At 54.7% G+C, this 23,607-nt stretch overlaps 1 protein-coding gene and 1 long non-coding RNA gene across 2 annotated transcripts in view; one reads left to right on the top strand and one right to left on the bottom strand.

Annotated features, from left to right (window-relative positions):
* The window catches only part of LOC125340622, a 17,641-nt gene extending 4,987 nt beyond the window's left edge, over positions 1-12,654 (top strand). The window contains exons 2-4 of the long non-coding RNA XR_007208789.1: positions 5,101-5,110; positions 8,690-8,699; positions 12,419-12,654. This is a non-coding gene — a long non-coding RNA (uncharacterized LOC125340622). The remainder of the gene's footprint in view (positions 1-5,100; positions 5,111-8,689; positions 8,700-12,418) is intronic.
* Positions 4,450-23,607, bottom strand: Litaf (lipopolysaccharide induced TNF factor). Its single transcript, XM_048332347.1, has 4 exons — positions 23,536-23,607; positions 9,903-10,118; positions 7,401-7,557; positions 4,450-5,086 (listed from the first exon to the last, which is right to left on the bottom strand). The coding sequence occupies exons 2-4, from the start codon at positions 10,111-10,113 to the stop codon at positions 4,978-4,980; spliced, it is 477 nt and encodes a 158-aa protein (XP_048188304.1). The 5' UTR covers positions 10,114-10,118; positions 23,536-23,607; the 3' UTR covers positions 4,450-4,977.

The following is a 23,607-nucleotide window of genomic DNA, read 5'->3' as shown; positions in this document are numbered from 1 at the left end:
GTTAGAGTTCCAGGGACTTTTCTGCATAGGTTGGCTTTGAACCATGATCCTCAGATCTCAGCCTCCGGAGTAGCTAGCGTTACAGGTGTGAACCACTTAGCCCAGGCAGTGAGATACTTTCATGTAGCCAGGGCTGGGGGCCCAAGGACCAGGGAGAATGGCGCCCACGGCTTTGGGCTGCCTGCTGCTAGGTATTTTGAATTGGGAACCAAGGTTCTGGTGTGCAGGGGCACAGGAGATGTCTGGACTCAGTCTCTAAGCCAGTGTGGTGGCACGCACCTGTAATCCCGGCTGCATGGGAGGTGCAGGTGTGAGGAGAGACCAAGGGGAAGATCCTAAGATTCTTCTCGATGAACAAAGCCAGGGCAGGGCGCGGCTCAAGTGGAAGAATGGCTTCATGCCCACCATGTGAGCAGCAAACCTGACCCGCTGGGGAGCGGACCCAGACCCTCCTTCCTGAGCCACGCCCACCCTCTCCCCACCTGCCCAGGCCTGGTCTGCCGGTCCCCACCCCCAAGTCCTTCCTGCCACGTATTTGCATGTGGGGTTCGCATCCAGGGTCCCCAACCTGCCTGCAAGAGCCCAGACCCCGCCACCCCGATGGCTGTCACGTTGTGAAATGGCAGTGAACACGTGTTTCAGCACAGCCACCATAAGCTCATGTGGACTCACACCCAGTGTCCTGAGTGCACTGCCTGACCACGCATCTGTGTGACACACCAGCCACCCCCCAAGCCTGGCTCTCAGGAACCTTCCAGAAGGGCTCTGCCCAGGTGCATCCCTGGCCGCAATTCCCAGGTGCTGGGAGCACACATTACTTTTGTACAGGTTCTGGGGGATCCAGGCAGGAGGACGGGCTGCGACAGATGGGGGGCCTATGAGACCCTCCCCACCATGGGGTTTGCCAGGAACCGAACCAACAGCAGCCCCCTGCTGCCCTCCGGTGCTCACCCCAGCCCCGTCCATCAGTTATTCAGCCTGAGGACCGTCCCTGCCCCTGAACTGCAGGGACAGGGCCGCCACACACCCGGCCACCACAGCCAGCCCCGGGCCACCCAGGGCTCCCAGCACCTGAACCACTTCCACAGCTCCACAGAACCCTTCATCCCATCTCAACCCACCTGCGTGAGAAGCGGGTGCTCCACTTGCTCGTTCCAACCAGCCAGCAGCTCTGAAAGCAGCTGACACCCGTCCAACTCCCCGCCTGAGGGAACTGACAGACAGACAGATAGATGATGGACAGACAGACCAACCAAACGACCAAGTATTCACAAGGCAAATACTTGCTTTGTCCCAAGCATCAGATACCAAATATATTCAGGATGGAAATCAAAGTTAAGACAAGTTTTGAAGCCAGGTGCTGGTGGCTCACACATGAAATCCCAGCTACTAGGGAGGCTGAGATCTGAGGATCAAGGTTCAAAGCCAACCCTGGGCGGGAAAGTCTGTGAGACTCTGATCCAATGAATCACCAGGAAAATGGAAGTGGTGCTGTGGCTCAAAGTAGCTATCACTAGCCTTGAGCAAAAAGAGCTGAGGGACAGTGCCCACCGGGCCCTGCGTCCAAGCCCCACAATTCACAAAATAAAAACAAAAAAGTAAAAAGAAGAAACCTACTAACAATCATTGTACAAAGAAACACGGTTACTTGTATTTTTTTTTTGTTTTGTTTTTTGGAGTCAATACTAGGAGTAGCAGTTTGAGAATCAGCAGCTTTGGCTTTTTGATTTGTTGGAGGCAGGGTGAGTCAAGTTTGTTCGCGGAGCACCTGACAGCGGGTGGGGGAGTAAAACGCAGTCCTTGCATAGACGTGAACACATTTACTCTTCCTGCCACACTCCTGAGGCACGCCAGCCTTGTGTGCATCCCAGTGAATGGAGACCCAGAGCCAGGGAAGACCCCCTCTACCCCCCGCCGGGGCTGCTCACCTGCAACATCCAGACCCGGGAATCCGGACCACAAAGCAGGAGTGGAAGAAGGTGGCTGGGGACGTTTTCCTTCCTCTGGGTGCCAGTACCAGGGCTCGAACCCAGGGCCTGGCGCTATGTCTTAGCTTTTTTTTTTGTTCTCCCAAGCCTGGCACTCTACCACATGAACCACAGCTGCACTTCCTGCTTTGGGCTGTGCAGTGGGGAGAAGAGCCTCAGGGACTGGGCTGGCTTCACCTATGACCCTCACACAGGTCTCCGGAGGAGCTAGGATTGCAGGCCTGAGCCACAGCGCCTGGCAAGTCACCTGATCGTGCAGTGCGCGGCTGGGAATCACACAGAGCGCTTCAGCAGGCGCCAGGGTGGCGTGCGAGTCCGTCATCCAGACCCCAAGTGTCTCACCCCAGGGCTCTTGGTCCACGGCTGGGCACGAAGGAGTTCCCACTCGGGTTTTCCCAACAAGATCCAGAGAAGCACTACTCAGACTGGAGGGGTGGAACCATCCAGAAAGCACACCGCTGGGTCTGGTCTGGAATTCAAGCCTAGAGTGCCTGCCTGGCCAGTGTGAGGACCTGAGTTCAAATCCAGACACACACAAAATCAAACACACATACATACACACACACACACACACACACACACACACACTCTGCACCATAAACTGGAATGGCCAATGAATGCTTTGTTTTCCAGGCACTCAATACCCATATTTCACACTTTTGTTTTTTTGCCAGTTACGGTGCTTGAACTGAGGGCCTGGACACTGCCTCTGAGCATTTTGACTCAAGGCTAGTGCTCTACCACTTAAGGCACAGCTCCACTTCCAGTTTTCCGGTGGTTCACTGGAGATAAGAGTCTCATGGTTATTCCTGCCTGGGCTGGCTCTGAAACTCTGATCCTCAGAGCTCAGCCTCCTGAGGGGCTGAGATGAAAGGTGGGAGCCAAGGACACCCCGCTATTTCAGTTTGGAACTAGGGAGAGACACTTTGCCACAGGCAATGGGTACCAACTTGAGCTGACGGGCAGAACACCATCCCAGCGCACCCACATCCTGGGCCAAATGACAAGACAAGCCACCCCGTGGCCGTGGGGCCTGTGGAGGCTTCCCAGACACGGAGCTCTGGGGACGGCATAGCCACACCATGGTGACCTTCCTGACAAGGCTGCGCCGGCCCAACTGCACCAAGGGCAGGGGCACCGCCTGGCCCCCTCCCCCACTTCTGGCAGCGCCTGCCCCTCCGTGAACAAGCATGCGTTGCTGGATGGTGAGCAGAACCTGCGAACGCCATGGCTGTGGCCATCAGTGACGCCTGGGGCTGGAACCGAACTCAGCACAGCAAGCCCTTCAGCCCGTCCCATCCCCACAGCCAAAGACCTGCGTGGTTAAAGGTTCTTCACAGCAAACGCGACAGCACGGCCTTCTCCCAGCCCAGGAGCCAACACACAGATCTCCGAGTGACCCAAGGTCTTTATTTGGGAAGCAGACCACACTGCAGCACCCCATTGCGTCAGAATTCAGAAACCACAGGGGCATCTTCACAACACAAGGCTATGGCTGACCGACTGCTGGTGACCGCAGGGCTAGAGTCCAGGTCTGAGGGCTCATTGGAGCCAACTGCAGCCCCAGGGCAGAGATGTCCACAGAGCACTGGCCTCGCCAATGGGGCTCTGGAATCAGCAACTCGGGGTCTTCCGCTGTCACACTTCAGCTGTGCCTCTGGGAATCAGATGGGACTGGAATGTTGTCTGGGACGGTGGTTCAATCAGGACAGATGTCAGATGATCGAGGGTGAGGGAATCTCACATGGCTGCCCAGAAACCCAACAGGATCTGTGCACAGGAGGTGAGTGTGCATGTGCACGTGCGCATATGCGTGTGCCTGCTGATCCTGGGGATTGAACTCAGGGCCTGGGCACTGTCCTTGAGCTTTTCGTGCAAGGCTAGAGGTCTAGTACTTGAGCCACAGCTTTCCTTCCAGCTTTTTTGTTGGTTAATTGGAGAGAAGGTTCTGATGGACCTTCCTGTCCAGGCTGGCATTGAACCCCAATATCTCAGCCTCCTGAGTAACTAGGATTACAGATGTGAGCTCCCAGTACTCAGCTAAGAAATTTTCAAGAACCACTTCAAACTCATGGAAAGGCAATTACTCATTTCCTTTTCTGTGTCAAAAAAGAAAAACAGGTAAATAGTAGATGCCTGTAGTCCCGCTTTCTGGCTATTTATTCATGAGGATTGCTTCAACTCAGGAGTTCCAGGCCAGCCTAGAAACATAGTGAGATCCAGTCTCACACACACACACACACACACACACACACACACACACGGAAGAAAGAAACAAGAGCAAGTGTGAGCTAGCAAATGGCGGAAACAGGCTCTGGCGTGTGGTTGCAAACTTCCAAAACCAAATCTTGGTCAGAGTGTGGAGATCTCAGAGTCTAAAAATCCTGCTAGGTCTTGGCGAACAAGAACATGGGAAGAATTATGACAAAACGAAGTTTTCTTTCTCCTCTTTTGCTTTTCACATTTATAGCCTCCTGGGAGCATTCCTGGTGTTAGTAGCCCTTACCATGCATGTAAAAAATAAGAAATTCAAATGAGTTAGATCATTAGTCTGCAGTTACTTGCCCCAAAACTCAGTAAGGCAAGGTCTGTGGTAATGCGGCCATATTTGGGGACAGAACAATCTAGGACATAAGGCAATGAATGGCCGCTGTGTCAAAGACCACCACCAGAAAGGCCCACTGAGGCAGGAGAAGCCCACCTACAGCAGGTCATGGAGGGTATCCAAATGATGATATGCAGATGATGATATGTGAGGCAGCCATGACAGGAGGGAATCTCCAAAGGCATCCTGAACTTGAACCTGGCCTCAGGGTCAAGGTCTCTGCAAGTCCCAGGTATGACTTCCAGCAGCCATTTCTGAAGTTTGGAGGTTGTTGGTTTTGTGATTCCCCTCCCCCCCGCCCCCCAAACACATAGACGTGGAGCCCCTGGAGAGGGGAGACATGGGCCTCCCCGACAGGTTGGGGGCCAGGAGTGCGGCCTGGGCCTACAAGCGCTTGTAGGAGCCCAGCAGGGCTTTGCAGTTGGGGCAGTGATGGTCCACGTCCTGCAGGGCGTCCACGCAGAAGGGGATGAAGCAGCAGCCTAACGCGCACCTGCGAGAACAGAGGCCACATGGGGTCACCCGGCCCCGCCCGCCCGCTCACCCCAGCACCCAGGGGTGCTGCTATTAGGGCTCCACCTTGGGCCTTTGCACTTGCTCAAAGGTGGCGCTCTAGCCCTGGAGCCGTGCCTCCAGCACCGCTTTTTGCTGACTTCCTGAAGAGTCTCCACAGGCTTTTCTGCCTGGGCTGGCTTCAAACCCTGAGCCTCGGGATCTCAGCCTCCTGAGTAGTTAGGATTTCAGGCGTGAGGCGCCAGCACCACACCCAGGTGTGAGTTGTGACAACCGGGCCCTCCTCCTCACCCAGCCAGCCGTGGGTGTGGCGGGAGTCCAGCAGAAGCGCAAACAGCTCTGAGCCGGGTTTGGCTGGGCTGACGTGTGCAGCCCCGTGTCCCACCAGTCCTGAGCAACCAAGTAGCCCTCCCTAAGCACCGCCTCTCCTGGCACCAGCACCTGAACGCGGTAGGCAGGAGGCCTGCAGCCTTGGCACCACGCCGGGATGCGCCAGTCACAAACACACGAGTGTTTGTGGCAGGGATTCTGAGAGTGCCCGTCCCCACGCAGACCCGCCGGCTCCATTCCCTGCATCCCCCCAGGGCTGCACAGAGAAGTGCAGTCACCTGCCCTCAGCCACACAGCGAGGGCGTGGGCACCCGGCTGCCCTCCGCCATTGAGGAGCGGACGGCAAACGCTCTCCCAGCAGAGGGACTCAGAACACTCCTTCTATTCTGTCTTTCCTTGTTTAAAAGATAAAAAGTCAGTGCTAGGTCTGCCTTGGACAACAGCCCCTCCCTCCTCCTTTACCAGTCTGCAACCTATCAATCTCCTAAGGACCCCAGACTCTGAGGTCACTTCCTTCATCCGCTGAGGTCACATCCTGGACCGCCCTGGTCACGCCTCCCTGGGAAAGTGAGAGGTTCCCCAGGCTCTGAGCTCACCTCCGTATCTGCTGTGGTCCTGCCTCCCGCCCTTCCCTATATAATCTGGCTCAACATGCATCCTCACTCTCTTGCTTTCTCTCTTCTTCCTTCCCCTGTCTCCCCATGCTGCCATCTTGTGTGTGGGGGCCAGCAGTTTGCTCTCCCCCACATAAACTCCTTTCAGCCTGAGCTATGTGGCGGGTTTCCTTTCTGATGAACCTTATAGTCAGTTCTAATACAAAGATCCAAAGGTGATGAACTTGTGTGTGTGTTGGTGCTTGAACTCAGGGCTTTACACATTTTTTCTCACTGCTGATAGTTAATTTGGGTCGCGATTCTCATGGACTTTCCTGTCTGGGTTGGCTTTGAATCATGATCCTCAGATCACAGCCTTGTGGGGAGCTGGGATTAAAGTTGTGAGCCACCATGCTCAGCTCCTTCCTTCCTTCCATCTGTCTGGGGAAATAATTGTGGCCCCCTTGATTTCTCTCCCAGAGAAGAAGCGAACCTCCCTTTAAGAGAACCCCTGTGCAGACATAACTACTTAAGACAGTCCACCTCTCCTGCCTCACACGGGAAAGATTAAGAAGTTCTGGAAGACTCTGTGAAATGTACAGAACATTCACGGCTTCTCTCAGGCAGTCAGGATTACTTAGGTCATGAAATTTTAGAAGAAAAAGAAGCCCCCCGAGGGCTCCGCTCCTACCCCCCTATTATGAGAGGCCTTGTGTCCCCACTTATGGAAAGTGGTTTCTAGACTCCCCAGTGCCTGAGCTGTATGCTTCCCCCCAGGGTGGTGCAGCTGGCCAGGAGGAACTTGTGGGGTGCTCTGGGCATCCCATGGGTGATCAATTACCCTGCTCCCACAAAATCTCCAAGTACAGCCTGGTGCTGGTGGCTCACACCTGTCATCCTAGCGAGCCAGGAGGCTGAGATCTGAGGATCGTGGTTTCAAGTCAGCCTGCGGGAGGAAAACCCTTGAAACTCTCATTTCCAATGAACCACCAAAAAGCCAGAAGTGGCGCTGTGGCTCAAGGGGTAGAGCGCCAGCCTTGAGTGGAAAAGCTCAGAGACAGTGCTCAGACCCTGAGTTCAAACACCCAGGTTTGGCATACACACAGGATGGAGGAAAGGGAGGGAGGGAAGGAGGGAAGGAGGAAGGGAGGGAGACCCTGAAGTGAAGGTTTGGGATGAAGTGAACACAGTCAGAGCCCACCTAGCATGGCTAGGCCCCAAGCTCCAGCCCAGCGCCACAAAGATAGATAGATAGACAGATAGATAGATAGATAGACAGACGAGAGAAAGGCCAGGACAGGTGACCCCCAGTGCACAGCAGGGGCCCCGGGTGTGCCTGGGATGGGTGGGCAGGCTGAAGGGCAGACTCACCCCAGCAGGAACAGGCTCCCGCAGGACAGCCAGGTGAGGGTGCCTGCATTGTAGGACAGCTGGGTGACGATCATCTTGTTGCAGGAGGGGCAGCACATCTGGATGGGGCGGTCGTAGAAGGAGACAGGCTGCTGCACGTACACCGTCTGCACCGCAACTGGGGGCAGAGAACACAGGCTCCCATGAGCAGGACAGAGTGGATGGGGAGCCCAGCTGGGGAAGGGGAGCTCCAGCAAGGAGAGTGGGACCCCCACAAGCACCTGAGCCCAGCAGCCACAGGGTAACCCCCCATCCCGTGTCTGTCCACAGGTGAAGGGGCAAATGCAAAGTGACCCATCCACTGTGTGGAGTACTACTCAGCCTTAAAGAAAGGACATTCAGACACATGCCACGACCTGGATGGGCCACAGGCTGGTCATTAAGGATTGGAGGGTGTAATTTGCCCTCTGCAAAGTCCCCAGCAGACCAGCAGAGACAGGAAGTGGCATGACAGGGGTCAGGCCTGTAGGGGAGGGGAAGAGGGGTAGAAGGTCGGCCTGGAGCTGCGTGTGGTCATGGCCGTGCTCCAGCGGGAATGTATTCACTGCCACTGGGCTCCATCTTAAATGTTTAAAGTGGAGCTGGGTGGGGGGGCACACCCCTGTAATCCCAGCTTTGAGGAAGGCAGAAGGATCTTAGTTTGTGGCTCTGAGTGCAGCAAAAGAATGGGACCGCGCCTCACACATCAACTGAAAGCCCCGGAGCTGGAGGGGAGGCTCGGGTGGGAAGACCCCGGCCCGGAGAGCCGAGTGCCAACTCCAGAACTGTGGAGAAGAGGCTCAGATCGATTGTATGTGGTGTGGATTTTAACACAGAGAGAGGAGGAGAAAGGAGGGAGGGGGAGAGAGAGAGAAGGAGGGGAAGGGAAGGGAACGGAAGGAAGGAAGGAAGGAAGGAATTGTGAAAAGGGAAGAGAGAAAAAATCAGTGGCAGGTTTCTAGAATTTTCACTGGCAGCTTCTGGAACCTCCACATGGGGAGATCTTGGCAGCAGGCGCTGGCTTCGAGACACAGGGTGAGATGAGTCACCCCCAATCCCCCCACAGCCTGAGGTCCCCCTGGGGTCTGCCTCAGTCCCCCTTTTGTGAGCTCCCCCGTGCCCCCACCCCTACGGCTGTCATAAAGACCGAGCACGTGGCTGGAGGGAGAGTGCAGGACTTGGAGGGTCATGGGGCTTCTCTGGGGGGGGGATGATGGGAATATTCTAGAATTCTAGTGGATCACGCTCCACTCTGAGCTGCAAGCCTTGAGCTGGGGGTTTGTGAGGAGTGAAGGAGGAAGCCGGGCTTGGCAGGCTGTAGGGCAGGGAGACAGCTGTCACAGGGCCGTGCTAGGAATGGGAACTCAATCCGCCCATGAGCTCTCCCCACAGCCCTGGTGGGGGCCCAGCACCCCAAGATCAGGGTAGGGCTGACGTGGGCAAATAGGACACTGGGAAGCCCAGGGCGGGGGCTGCAGCCACAGGCAGGGGACGTGTCCTCATGTCCTTGTATGTGGGGCAGGAGCCCATGCCATGATGTCACCTTCTCCCCAGAAATACATGCCGTTCACGACTGCAGAGTTCACTGGTCCTATTTCTTGTGTGGTCCTACACTTGAACTCAGGACTTGGGCGCTGCCCCTGAGCGCGTGTGCTCAAGGCTAGTGCTCTACCACAGCTCCACTTCCAGCTTTTTGATGATTAATTGGAGACAAGAGTCTCACAGATTTTCCTGCCTGGGCTGGCTTTGAACTGCGATCCTCAGTTCTCAGCCTGGTCAGTAGCCATGATGACAGGAGTGAGCGGCCCACACCTGGATTTTGATTCTTTTTCGCTGATATTGGAGATTTGAACTCAGAGTCTCACGCCTGCTTGGTAGGCGTTCTACTAATTGAGCCACACCTCCAGTCTCATTCACACTCGCCCCAGCCAGCCTTAAACCATGATCTCCCTGCGTGGATTCAAGTCGCTGGCACTACAGGTGCACACACCATACACACAATGAACACTGTGTCCTGTTCACGCATGCGCAAATTGAGGCACAAGTCAGGCAAGTAGGCCCAGGCAGTCTGAATGGCGGGCTCACTCTCTCACCTGGAGAGCTCTTTCAGAAGTGCTCGTGAGGCTGAGTCACTACAAACGCAGGCAGCAGGTAGGACCAGCAAGGATCAAGAAGGATCAAGAAGCAGCTGCCCAGGACAAGAGGGCGGCCTGCGACGGAGGCCTGGAAGAGTTCCGCTCCCCCAGGGTTCTCTTGGGGCCCCACACTGGCCAGGCAGGGACACTCTACCACCTGAACCCACACCCCTCATGGTTTTTGCTTTAGTTACTTCCCAGTTAGAGTATCACACGTTAGCCTGGTGTAGCCTGGGAGTACAGGTGTCTGCTACCATGCCCAGATTGACTAAGCAGTCACCTGATTCCTAGAGTCCACAGGCCAGGGTGGAGGGCTAAGGAGTACTGGGGGGACCCGGGCCAGACATACTTGCACTGGGGTTGGGCGCAGGCACTGGCTGGGTGTAATATGAAGGTGGGTTCATGCCTTTCCCGTCGGGGCCTGCCATCAGCCCCGTGGCAGGCCCAGGCACGGGTGCTGGGGCTGTTGGGTAGTAACTGTTCACCGTCTCTTCATAGGATGGGGGTGCGGTGGGCATGGATGGCCCCGCCGCCGCCTGGTAAGGTCCAGGAACTGACATTTTACCTGAAGAAGAAACACAAGGAGCCAGGTAAGAAAGCCACCCCATCTCGCATCTTCTACCTGACGAGATCTGAGAAGGTGACCAAGAGCTGGCCACCACCAAGTGTCAGAGGGGTCTGTCTTCAAGTGCAGACCAGCAGGAAATCTCCTGAAAGAAAGCCCCCAGACCCACGCACCCACGGCGGCCTCGGTCTCCCCCACCCTGGCACCACCCCGAGGCTGCTGTGTTCTCCTGCCTCCAGGGACGGGCAGACACCAACACAAATGATCACCACGATCCTAGCAATGCCAAGATGCCCAGACACCCCTTGAGCCACACTGAGCTCCATTTCTCACTCTTACTTTCTTTTCTTTAGTTATATTTTGGTTAGGGCCTCCTGCTGGAGACCAGACCAGACCCACCCCCAGGGCTGAATAGGAAGATGAGTCACAGAAGAAGCAACCAGACAGATAGAGGTCTGGGGAGGGGACAGCCACTCAACACAGCCTTGATTTCCCCCACGGCTGCATGTTCAGGCTTCAGAGGAAAGAGGGGGAACCTGGGGTTCAGGAAGCTGACCTGAGCCACTGCCCCCCTCCACTCATTGGCTGGGCGGCACTATCTGAGCCTTGTGTCTGATTCCTAAAAAGTGACCAAGAAATAAGGGCGGGGCCATAGTGCAGGCCTTTCTTCCGCTGGTCTGCGGGTCCAGTGATGCTGCCCAGCAAACCCCAGTTCTTCATGTCACATCTCCCCACCCACCCCCTTTTTTTGGGGGGGGTGCCAGTCCTGGGGCTTGAACTCAGGGCCTGAGCACTGTCCCTGAGCTTTTTCCCTCAATATTGGTGCTCTACCACTAAGTCACAGGTCTACTTCCAACTTTTTGCTTGCTAATTGGAACTAAGCGTCTCATAGACTTTCCTGCCCAGGCTGGCTTTGAATCTTGATCCTCAGATCTCAGCCTCCTGAGTGGCTAGGATGACAGGCATGAGCCACTGGTACCTAACTCCCATTTCTTTTTAATGTGGCTGTTCCTGGGGGACCAGGGACTGATTGACTCAACCCCCTGATGAAATCACCTTCACCGCTCACCTTATCCCTCCCCCACAATACCCCCATGTCACCCTGGAAGGCCTTATCACCCACATTCAGGGCAGGCCGCCCAAAGAGGCAGAGGTCCTGCCTCCATTTGCCTGCTTTCCTGCAATAAAAGTAGAAACTAGAGGAAACCCCATTTCCTACTGCAACAAAATGGCAAGGCCACATTCCTGTTGCAGCGAAACACAGCTTGAGAGGAGCCCGCTGGGGGCCTGGACGGCTGGGCGGTCAGCACACTGCTTGAGACGGTGGCCCCTGTGGGGTCTGGGTGGCCATAGGAACGGGGAGCTTTGTCAGGAAAAGAAGAGACACAAGGGTCTCCTTCCGACTTAGGAAGTTGTTCAACTTTGTCGCTGGGACCTGCAAGTGGCCCTTGATTGTCCACCTCAAAGAATGGGCCGAAGCCCATGCAACCCCACCTGCAGCCCGGCCCAAACGCCATCACAGACAAGCCCCGCTGCAGGCCTCTTTGCTCTATCATTGCAGAGACATAGTCTAAACTGGGAGGGAGGCCTTCCCACGCTAAGACACAGGAAGGGGCCTGGCCTGGTTTCCATGCGCACCCCAGGCAGCCGCCGGCCCCAGCGAGCCCCAAATTCTCCACGCCTGGTGAACTGAGGCCTCTCATTTCCATGCTGCACCCAAGCCTCTGGGTGACACAGCCAATGTCACCCTGTCCAGGGACAAAGAAACCCCAGCATTTTGTCCATTCTGAGCCCTGGTCAACCAGTGACCACAGCCCAGCTGACAAACACCATGTGACCCTTCACTGCACCCCCAAACCCTGCTACACGACAGCACCTCCCAATCTGACTTGCATTAACAGCTACCTCAAGGAGAAACGAGTGTGTGTGTGTGTGTGTGTGTGTGTGTGTGTGTGTGTGAACACGAGGGCATCATCAGAACAAGATGGAATCAGACAGGAAGGAAAAGCCGCCGAGCCCAACCTCAAAGAGGGCTTCATTTCCGCAGGGCATCCTGGGCCTGGCACAGGCCCCTCGGGCTCTGGAAGAGCAGAGGGAACCTCCAGAGCCCTTCCTGACATCCTGCGGTTCAAAGTCCAAAATACAACCGGGTGAGGCCTCACCCCCAGGCGCCACGTGGAAATCTGTCATCAGGACCTTCCTGCCACCACCCTTCGGAAGCCTCATAGACCTGGGGCCCAGGGCGAGGCACAGCCTGAGGTTCTGACCCTGCAGACGCCTCTCATAGACCTGGGGCTCAGGGTGAGGCACAGCCTGAGGTTCTCACTTGGTCGTCCCAGGCAGAGCACAACAGAGGAGCAGGGCTGGGGAGGATAGGACAGGGCCCAAGGTGGACGGCGGCTCCGTGGTGAGGCAGAAGCCATCAGGAGCCAGCCTGTGGGGAAAATGAGGCCAGCAAGCTCCAAGGGACTCAGGCAGACCTGTCTGCAGGTGCTAAGGATTCTGGAACAGTCGGGACATAGGGGAAAGGTGGGGAGACATTAAGGACAAGTGCACAGGGGACAAGTGCACAAGTAGAGGGGAATGAGAGGACTCACAGAAAGCTAAGCGGTCAGCACTGGGATTTGAACTCAGGCTCTGTGCTCACCAGGCAGGCACTCTTATCTACTTAAGCCACACCTTGATTCTCCAACCTCCATCTCCTGAGTGATTGGGATTACAGGCTGCACCAGCAGGTTGGGATCTTACAGCAAGCAGGTCTACAGCTTGGCCCAGGGCTCCTGGTTCACAGAGCCCAGCTCTACTGGGTCCTATCTGTGGGAACTGAAGTGAGCTGCCAGCTTCCCTCTGGGCCTGCTTCCTCACCTGGAAAGTGGGCTGATGAGCCCCTTGCACCCCTGCCAGGACATGGGGGGACTCCGTATCTAGGATACCAGGCAGGGTCTAGGGGCTCCACAGCAGACATTCACAGTTCAGTCCAAGTCCCTACCACAGTGTGGCAGATGGAAGAATGTCCTCAGACCTCTGACCACATGACTGTCCCTTTAAGTGGCACAAGGGGCTGTCCACCTGCACTGAAGGGTCTTAGATCCAGGGATTAGCCTGGATTACAACGGGGCCAAGGGAGCCAGCCAAGGAACGGAGCCAGCCAAGGAACGCAGGTGGCTCCCAGAAGTGGGGGGGGGAGGGGGGGGAGGGGAGGGAGCGTGAGACCAACTTTCCTGGAGCCTCCTGGACCCCAGCCTGGCAAATGGCTGACTAAATTTCAGGAAGACCAGAGTAGATGTCCCTTCAAAGCCTTGAGATCAATCTGTGCTCCCAGCCTGGCCTCCCCTCCCCCTCCTGAGGGCTGAACAACAGGCATGCACAACCAAGCCTGGCCCCGAAACTGGATTCTGCGTGTGTGTGTGTGTGTGTGTGTGTGTGTGTGTGTGTGTGTGTGTGTGCTGGTGCTGGGACTTGAACTCAGAACCTGAGCTTTTTCACTGAAGGCTAGTGCTTTGCCACTTGAGCCACAACCCCACTTGTGCCACAACCCCACTTGTGCCTTTTTTGATAGTTAATTGGAGATCAGAGTCTTGCGGACTGGTTTTGAACTAGGATCCTCAGATCTCAGCCTCTTGAGTAGCTAGGATGACAACTGTGAGCCCCCGGTGCCTGGCTTCACCCCACGTTCTGTAAGCCACTTGCACACCCTGAAAATGATCCTGGGGGGCTCTGACCCATCACCGCCCCCAGCCCCAGGTCCCTCTGTGCGACTTCCCAGGGGCCTCTGCTCGCTCCTGACCCTGGCTCTCCTCTCCCCCGTGTTCATGCAGCTTGGACTCTGGAGTGGAGAAGGACCCGCCACCACCAGCTCCCTCAGATCATTCCTGTCTCCATGCCACCCCCCTCCTTCCTCAGTGGGTCCCAGGGTGTAGGATTCCCCACGCTGAGCCCCACTTGGGCCTTCACACACAGGGGAAGCTGGCCCAGCACTGTGACCCCACACGCGGGCGGGCCGCAGCCCGGCCTCATCCCTGCACTCCTACCACTTCCTGGCAACAACACTCTGCTAAACTGTGGGAGCCCAAGAAACCAAGGGGAGCCTGAGAAATGAGCCCAGAGCAGAGGAGAGGGAGGCAAACAGCGATGGGAGATTCCGTGGCCCCCTCCCACCTCAATGCTCAGTGAACTTGGAGCTGAGACATTTCTATTGATTACAAATTACCCAGTCGATGTGGCCAGGTGTGGTGGCTACTGAGGAGGAAGAGATGGGGAGGAGCAAAGTGTGAGACTAGCCCAGCCAAAAGGTTAGGGAGACCCCATATCAGCCAATAAGCCAGGCATGGCAGCTTACTTGTTATCCCTCCTGCGTAGGTAGGAGGTATAGGTAGGAGGATCAGGTAAAAAGTTAAGAAGACCCTACGGAAAAAGTAATAAAACAACGGGCTGGAGGCATGACTCAAGCAGCAGAACACAGTGCACACAGGAACTTTCCACATGCACCCTATCAACCAAAAAGTATGCCAAATACAAGTTTGTGGGCTGGGGATATAGCCTAGTGGCAAGAGTGCCTGCCTCGGATACACGAGGCCCTAGGTTCGATTCCCCAGCACCACATATACAGAAAAAATGGCCAGAAGCGGCGCTGTGGCTCAAGAGGCAGAGTGCTAGCCTTGAGCGGGAAGAAGCCAGGGACAGTGCTCAGGCCCTGAGTCCAAGGCCCAGGACTGGCCAAAAAAACAAAAACAAAAACAAAAACAAAAACAAAAAAAAACAAGTTTGTATGACAAGGAAAGATTTTTAAAAGGCCCACAAGGTAAAAGCAAGGTGACAGACCCCCCAGGCCTCTCACAGAGCATCCGAGGGGAAACTGAGGCTCCAGCTACGATGGCATTCACACATTTAACATGTGTGAGTCCTGTGACCCAGAACTTCTCCTCTATTAATTCAAAGCACACGGCTCGTGAGGGACTGTGCACTGGATAGAGGAGGTCCCCTCCCGGGCATGGGACATGGGGTTGCAGGAACAAAGCCAGAGCCATGACCAGCAGCACACACAGATTCATTTTTCCATGAATGACATGAAGAAAAGTCCCTCCAGACTCATGCCTGTCATCCCAGCCACTCAGGAGGCTGAGATCTGAGGAGCATGGTTCAAAGCCAGCCCAGGTTAGAATGTCAGTGATTCTTGTCTCCAATAAACCACCAAAAACACCAGAGGTTGAGCCATGGCTCAGTGGTAGAGCACCAGCCTTGGATGAAAAAGCAAAGAGATAGTGCCAAGGCCCTAAATTCAAGTCCTGTACTGGTGCGCACACACACACACACACACACACACACACACACACACACACAGCAAAGCATGGTGGTGCTGAGCAGAGGACTGGGGAAGGAGGGGACATTTCCTCCCTGTGAGGCAAAAATCACTCATTTACCAATGTGCCCCCCATTTCCTGTCCCCCCCCCAGGCCCAGAGAGAAGTGATGTCATCCTTGGCCTTTTGTCCCCTGAACTGCCCACCCTCCTTGTTTGCAGATGATTCCGGATTCTAATTGCAGCAGACACTTCCTATCGCTGGTCCCCACGCCTGCGCATTCAGCCAAGGGTGGACTGGAAATATTTGCAAAAAACGAAAGCATCCTCAGAGCAGGAGGGAAGTGGCTTTTCCTTGGAATTGCACATGGGGGCGGGGAGCAAGCATCTACCCAGCATGCACAGCGCAAGGCTCTTCCGGGTCACTGGGCAGGATGCACACAGCAGGTGCACAAGGCATCTAAGGAACATGGCATCTGTGGTCTGGAGGATTGGGGGGGGTCCCATCCCCACAGGTATAGAGGAACCCCTCTCTAAGCCCCGTGCCCCTGCCCGCTGGCCTCAAGGACTCAGTTAGCCAACAGGTAGGTGTAGGAATGAACACAAAGGGAAACTGAATCCAGCTCCTCCAAGGTGGGGTTATTTCAGTGGTCCTCACAAGGCCAGGCTGGGTCTTTGGGGAGTACCTCACAGTGGGTTCTGGTTCCATAAAGAACAACTCAAGAGCAGCTTGCATCGTCCCCCTTGAAAAAAATATTACTCTTGCCAAAAACTGAGAGTCAAGTCCTAAAAATAAATCTCTAAACCCACCAAGGCAGGGGCCACCCCACCACAGGGCGACAGACATCAAAGCTTGGGAACCTGTCTGGGGGGCAGGGCCCACCCCAACACCGCCAAGCCCTGGGCTCCAGAGCTGGGGGTCAGCCCCCCAAATAGCATCTTAGCCTCTCCCTAATCTGTCTGTCTGTCTGTGTTTCTCTGCCTTCTTAAGGTCAGGGAGAAGAATGGAAAAGAGAGGAAGAGATGGAGAAGAGAAAAAAGGAGGGTGAGAGAGTGAGCCCTTGTCTGCATTTTGGGGTTCTGTCCTACCCCAGATGCAGCTGGAACTCCAGCCTGGGACCAATGGCAGCCCTGTGCCCCTCCCTCACCCCCATAGTTTACAGCTACAAACCTTCCCAGGACTTACAACCCAGCAAAGCAAGGGTGAGAGAACTCCGCAGGAAGAGCTAATAGTGTTGGGGCTCAGGAATGACACCCTAAAGCATGCTGAGGGCTTCTGAGGGCTTAACCTAAGAGAGCCCCCAGATCTCCCCTCTTCCCCTGGAGGGGGAGGGCTTCTCCCCCACTTACTTCCTCCACCTGGAGACAGAGGTCTCTAGAGAATCCTGATCAATTTCCCAGGAATTGGAGGGAGGGAGGGGCTCAGGACAGGAAAGAGCAAAGGTTGACACACTTGGCACAGACTTTGTACTGGGCCAGCTGTCTCCCTCCCCGCCCAGTTGGCCCCCACTGCAGTAGAGGGAGTTACTGGACATCAGGAGCAGGGCAGGGGAGAACTTCACTTTCCCGTCTTATAATCCCCCAGGCACTGCAAACCCCTCTGCTTGGTGGTTCTGGAACAGCCAAGGTCAGGAAGCTGCTCCCGCCCACACAACTCTGGCTGGGTGAAGCTGGAGTGAGTAAGCAGGCGGCCATCTGTGGGGCCCTGGGGCACGGCCTGCTCCTGGCTCTGGGGCCTAGCTGTTTGGGCGGCTGGAACCCACAGCCCTGCAGCAAGCCAGCAAGGACACCTCCACCCCTTCCCTTCTCAGCTCCCCCTCAGATCCCACTTCCCCAGGCCCCGCCCACCCAGTCCTAACTGCTTCCTGTGGGGCATGTCTCCCCAACTGTGGCAGGTCACCCTGGGGGGAAGGGGGACAGGCTGTGAGCCCCCTGTAGCTGATTCCCATACCTAAGGGACATCTGCAAGCTCTTTACAAGGTGTGTACCAACACTGGGACTTGAACTCAGGGCCCCGGTACTATCCCTGAGCTCAAGACTGGCATTCTACCACTTAAGCCTCAGCCACTTGTGGCTTTTTGCTAGTTAATTGGAGATACAAGTCTCATGGGGACTGAGAATGTGGCTTAGTGGTAGAGTGCTTGCCTAGCTTGCACAAAGCCCTGGGTTTGATTCTTTAGTACCACATACACAGAAAAGCCAGAAGGGGTGCTGTGGCTCAAGTGGCAGAGTACTAGCCTTGAGCAAAAGGAAGCCAGGGGCAGTGCTCAGGCCCTGAGTTCAAGCCCCAGGACTGGCAAAAAAAAAAAAAAAAAGTCTCATGGATTTTCTTGCCTGGGCTGGCTTTAAACCATGATCGTCAGGTCTCAGCTTCCTGAGTAGTGAGGATTACAGCCACCCACTATGGACTCACAAGTGTCTTTCTTAAACACCGAGGGCACACAGCATTGATGGAGGACTACTTGCTAGCACTGTGCCTCAGTCCTGAGAGCACCTGGGCTCCACTGCAGCACAGAAAAAAGAGAAGAAAAAAAACCAAAAACCTGGCTTTGCAGTACTGGGATTTGAACTCAAGCTCAAGGCTCATACTTACTACTTAGGAGTCATTACCACTTGAGCCCGAGCCCAGGCCTTTTTGCTTCACTTTTCAGATAGTCTTGCCCACCAGATCTTCCTATCTCAGGATTGCAGACATGCACTCCTACACCTGTACCACCACACACATACCTGGCTCTAAAAGTGTGTTTTTTTTTTTTTGCTTTGTGTTGTGTTTTTGTTTTGTCAGTCCTGGGGCTTGAACTCAGGGCCTGGTCACTGTCCCTGGCTTCTTTTTGCTCAAGGCTAGCACTCTACCTCTTGAGCCACAGCACTACTTCCGGGCTTTATATATTGTGGTGCTAAGGAATCAAACCCAGGGCTCCATGTATATGAGGTGAGCACTTTACCACTAGACCATATTCCCAGCCCCTAAAAGTGCCTTTTTTTAAAATGAGGAAGAAAAGCCAAATCTTTTCCACATACGAATTCCAAATAATATTGGCAGCCAGTCCACTCCACTCCAGGAACCTCAATCTCTTGAGATGCTGAGGGGCTCTTTGAAAATCCAGGTCAGGGAACTAGCACAGAGGAAAAGTGACCACCTTGCTCCCAACCCAAGAAATGTTACTCATGCAGTCATCACAATCCCGAGTGGGACCAGAAAGGCTCATCACACGCAGGGCCTTCCCCCCGAACCCTGGGGGACTGGGGGACCTGCATAAGGGTAAGGGGATCTCTGGGTACAAGCTTGACAACCTTCTTGCAAATCAACACTCACTCCAATATTAAAACGATGCAGTCAAGCATCAGTGGCTCACGCCTATAATCCTTGCTGCTCAGAAGGCTGCAATCTGAGAACTGTGGTTCAAAGCCAGCCAGGGCTGGAAAGTCCTTAAGACTTCCTATTTCCAATTGCCCAGCAAAAAGCTGGAAGTGGAGTTGTGGCTCAAGTGGTAGAGTACCAGGTTTGAATGAAAAAGGCCAAGCAATGGGGCTGGGAATATGGCCTAGTGGTAGAGTGCTTGCCTCGTGTACATGAAGCCCTGGGTTCGATTCCCCAGCACCACATATATAGAAAAAGCCGGAAGTGGCGCTGTGGCTCAAGTGGTAGAGTGCTAGCCTAGAGCAAAAAGAAGCCAGGGACAGTGCTCAGGCCCTGAGTTCAAGGCCCAGGACTGGCAAAAAACAAAACAAGAAAAAAAAAAAAAAAGGCCAAGCAAGTGTGCAAGCCCCCATATTGAGTACCCCCCTCCCAACATACATTGTCATTTATAAATAACTAGGGGGGGGTCTCACTCAGAAATGGATGTAAAAAATATCTCAGGCTAAACTGTACTGCCTAGACCTTATCTAAAAGAAGAAGGGAGGACGGGAGGGAGGGAGGGATTCAAGCTTGCAGCACAGGGCCAGGCCTTAAGGACTCTCCCCCCAGCTGAATGCACACTTCTGTCTGCCTACAAATCCTTCCTCTCCTCTTCAGATGTCCATTTCAAAACTTCCCCCAAGTTCCTTTCCACATGTGGGAGGTAAACATGGCTAAAAGCACAGCACTGCTGAGAGCTGCTTTCTTGATGTTGGCATCCCAGGCGAATGGAGGCAAGACAGACAGCAGCTTCCTCACCACCAACCGAACACACCAAGATCAATTCTTCCTCGAAGAAAGAATTATTCAATGCCCCCAGCCTGGAGCTCAGCTAAGCGCCAGCAGGCAGAGTTCCAAGAATATGTAGCTCACAGGAGTGACCCCAGGAAAAGAAAAAAAAAAAAAAGAGGGATTCCTTAAGCCAAAAGAAGTGGGAGAGCTGACACGTAAATTGTGGGCTAGTTTATGACAGGACAGAAATTAGCCAGGGAAGGCCAAAAATGGTTTTCAGGAGAGGAAACAGGAATTTGACACACCCCACTTCCAACAAATTCAAATGCCAGTTTTGAAACAAAACAAAAAAACTTGTTACCAGAAGCTCCTGAGGTCCTAAAAAAATATTCCAGAGAAATGTTTCAACTTCCATCTTTGGAATTCAGGGTGTTTCTCTGGGGCCAAACATCCCACAAATCAAAGATAAGGTGACCGTGAGCTTGAGGTCAGGTTCAAATATAGCAGGAGTATAAATCTGTGGGTGCTTGTCTGTGGGTGGGAGATGGACGCATGGGAAACTGAGCTGCGCTTCCAAAAGCCAGCACAGACCGTTCCTCCCGGCTCTACATCAAACCAGGCCCCTTTCCCAGGGATCACCTCAGAGCCCATGACCAAGCCTGCGCCATCCTGATGACTGCCAAGAAGAAACAAGCCCAGGGACAAGAGACCGCCATCAGATGACGAAAACTTCCACAGCACACTTCCTAAAATAGGCATCTTTTTACAGATGTGTGTGAATGTGTGTGTGTGTGTGTATGCATGTGTGCTTGAACTCAGGGCCTGGATGTTGTCTTTTAGCTTTATCCCTCAAGGCTAGCACTCTACCACTTGAACCACAGCTCTACTTTTGGCTTTTTGCTGGTTAACTGAAGAGTCTCAGACTTTCCTGCCCAGGCTGCCTTTGAACCAGGATCCTCACCCTCCTGAGTAGCTAGGATTACAGGCGTGAGCTATCAGCACCTAACTTTTTACAGAAAGTTTGAAAACACCAGTACATGGCCTTTAAAGCCACTGGCTGGACCCTGAACCCTGCTCACCCCAGACCCCAGGATACCCCTATGAGGAGAGGGGCACACAGGGCAATGTCACCCTCAAACACCATCTATAACATTTCCTTCTTTTGTCCACATACTATTGGGGTATACAAAGTAACCCCCCCCCCCACATTATGGTGCTTAGAAGGGTGAATGGGCCTCAGAACCACAGCCTCCTCTCTCTGACCTCCTCCTGTTATGAGACAATTTCCCTTCTCCTCAAACAGGGGAAAGCCCATCATAGAGCCTGAGACTATTTCTAGAAGCTTCCTCGCCTCTCTGTGAAAGACACCCACCCTATCTGGGAGATCAGAAGACTCTCCCCACAGGGCCCCCATTTCCATAAGAAAAGAAGATGGAACCCCTAGAGAGGAGAAGAAGCCAAGCAGAGGCTGGCTGGGTTGCCTCGGCCTCTTGTCCAGTTACCTGTCCAGCAGCTGTCCTGTGTCAGTGAATCTAATCTAAAAATAGCATTACCTGGGTCTTTGAAACTTCATGTGCAAAGCTCTGTCACATGAAACTATCCCAGAAGAAGTGTGTTACCCGTTCCTCTAGTAACCTCATCTTTTAGTCGCAGGAGTGTTGACAGTGTCCTTATGAAGGGACAAAGCAACCTCACCCTTCCCTGGCTTTCGCAACCAGAAAATTCTCCCAGCCTCTGTCTGCTGTCACCACAGCACAGAGGAGGTGAGAGGCCAGAAAGGCGGAGAGCAGCACCAGGCCTCCACGGGAGCAAACACCCATCAAGTTCAGAACGGGGTGGGGAGTAGGGATGGCCACATGGGCTCCAGACATCAAATACACGTGTGGACTAAAGCAACATGGAGATAAGGAAGTCTGTTTACCCACAGAGATAGGCCACCTGGCTGCTGGGCTGTTTTCATGGCAGTAAAGCAAAAACAAACAGACCAAGTCATGGTGCCAAGACTGGGACTTCCTCCTGTGGGCTCTTCCTACTGGCTGTGTAGCTTTGGGGAAATGCATCTTTGGAGGTGCATGTTTTAAGCCCGCCCCCCTCTGCCTAGTCTCAATGTGGAATTAGGCTGTGCCTCAGGTCAGCAGGTCTGTGATTCGATTAACAGCAAGACAGCAGGCTCTGTTTCTCTTCTTGAAAATTAGCTTAGGCTAGAAGTGCCTTGCAGAGCCTTCGGCCCCGTGGATTCCCTTTTTACTACCCTTCACCCTGGAAGTGCCTGCACCTTCTCTGTAGGCTTGCTGAGGATCTTCTGCTTATTTGAACCACGTACCCACAAGTACTCTCACCTCGGGTTTTCCATGCAATGCTCCCAGACCCACAACCTGACTCCTCCCTTTCCTCTCTCACTTTCTAGAGTTCCAAGGGCAGTAGGGAGCTGTACCCCCATTAACCACCCCCCCCCCTTGTCCTGCATACGACCCTCAGGGCCAGGAGCCATTTCTTCTGTACTGTCTCTCTACAGAAAAAGGGTAATAATGTTCTATGTCTCCACAGCCAGCCCAGCCCATAAAAGCAACTGAAAGGAAGAACAAAGAGAAATATATTTGCCAAAGACAAGGAATTACTTCATTCTACTATCTTAAGAAATTGAAGCTACATCTCAGCTCAATCACTAAGTGATTCAATTCACTAAAACATTGCAAGGATACTTTTCAAACATAAATGAAAGCATCCATTATTAATGCCATAAAACAAGAAAGAAAGAGAGGAGGCGATGGGCCTCTCCTGTAGTAGACCTACAATGAATGTTTATTCCAGAGCAGGAACACTTTGAGATGGCAGTGCCAGGCTGGCGATCAGGAGAGCCAGGTGCATCATGGGTGTTCTTCCATGCCAGTCCACACCCTCTGGCTCTAGATCCAACTGATAAAACCAAGCCTTGGAGGAATTCCAGGCACCAACCTTGGCCTTTCTCTGCAGCCATCTGGGTTAGCCCTATTATAATTGAGCCAGTCTTGAAAGCTGGGGTGGGAAGGGGAGGGTGGCCATAGAGTCAGGCAACATGCATGGAAATCCCGCCTTCCTGAAAAAAGACCCCAAAGTGGGATCCACACAGCCGGGGGGAGGGGGGATGTACCCCATTTTGTTATGGCTGATGTGGGGGGCAGAAGGCGGGTGACTGCTAGAAACTGTTTTCAACAACCAATGACATCAGCTCCCAAATAAGAAAGCAGGAAACCGGCCAGAAAAGTAGAGAAGTCCAAGTAGCCCCAGAGAACACAGCCACACTCTTCCCCTCCACCCCCACCCCCGCAGGGGCTGGAGCTGCGGGCAGAACCGCAGGGCCCGGGTCGGAGGTCGCGGATCACAGATCCCGGATCCCGGATCCCAGCTCGGCCATGAACAGGAACCACAGCGAGGAGAGCTGTGGCCGAGCAGGGCCGCGAGGGGCGACGTCCACCCCGACCAGGCTTCCCCGCCTCCCCCCCCCCCCTGCCCCGCAGCTGCCCGGCCAGGGTCCCCCCGGGTGCCAGGGGTGACCGAGAACTCCTAGGGCCCGGGGTCCGCACCGAGGCCGCGCTGAGGGCACGCGGTCCCGGGCCCTCCGGGCCGGAGCCCAGGGGTGAACGGATGCCCGGGGAGACCCTGAAACTTCGAGGTGCTTTTTGTTTCGGAATCCCACGATTCCGAAACTTTGAGCTTTGAAGCTTCTTGAGCGAACCGTGCCTTTTCCTGAGTAGGCCCCGCCCCGACGGCGTCCGGTCTGCGGAGGGGACCCCAACCACGCGGCCCGCTCCAAGAGGCAGGGGCCAGACCCCACCTGCCCCGCGGTGGGCGGGAGAAGTTCCCCGAGGCTGGGCCCCTTCCCAGCCGCTCCCGCACCCTCCATCCTCCGCTTCCAGGGGTTCCACGGCCTCCTGGAAGCCCCCTGCTAAAGGCGCGGTGTCCCAGGGCCCTGGCCGCATCCCCCAAAGGTACCCCCGAGGCACTCACCGACCCCGGCGCCTGTCAACCCCTGGGTCTGCTCGGGCTGTGGCACCGGCCAGGAGCGAGCGCGGGGCCGGC

Source organism: Perognathus longimembris, chromosome 23, assembly GCF_023159225.1.
Source record: "Perognathus longimembris pacificus isolate PPM17 chromosome 23, ASM2315922v1, whole genome shotgun sequence".
NCBI classification, from domain to species: domain Eukaryota; kingdom Metazoa; phylum Chordata; class Mammalia; order Rodentia; family Heteromyidae; genus Perognathus; species Perognathus longimembris.
Note: the sequence above shows the minus strand (reverse complement) of the source record. Positions and strands in the feature narration are given on the sequence as shown.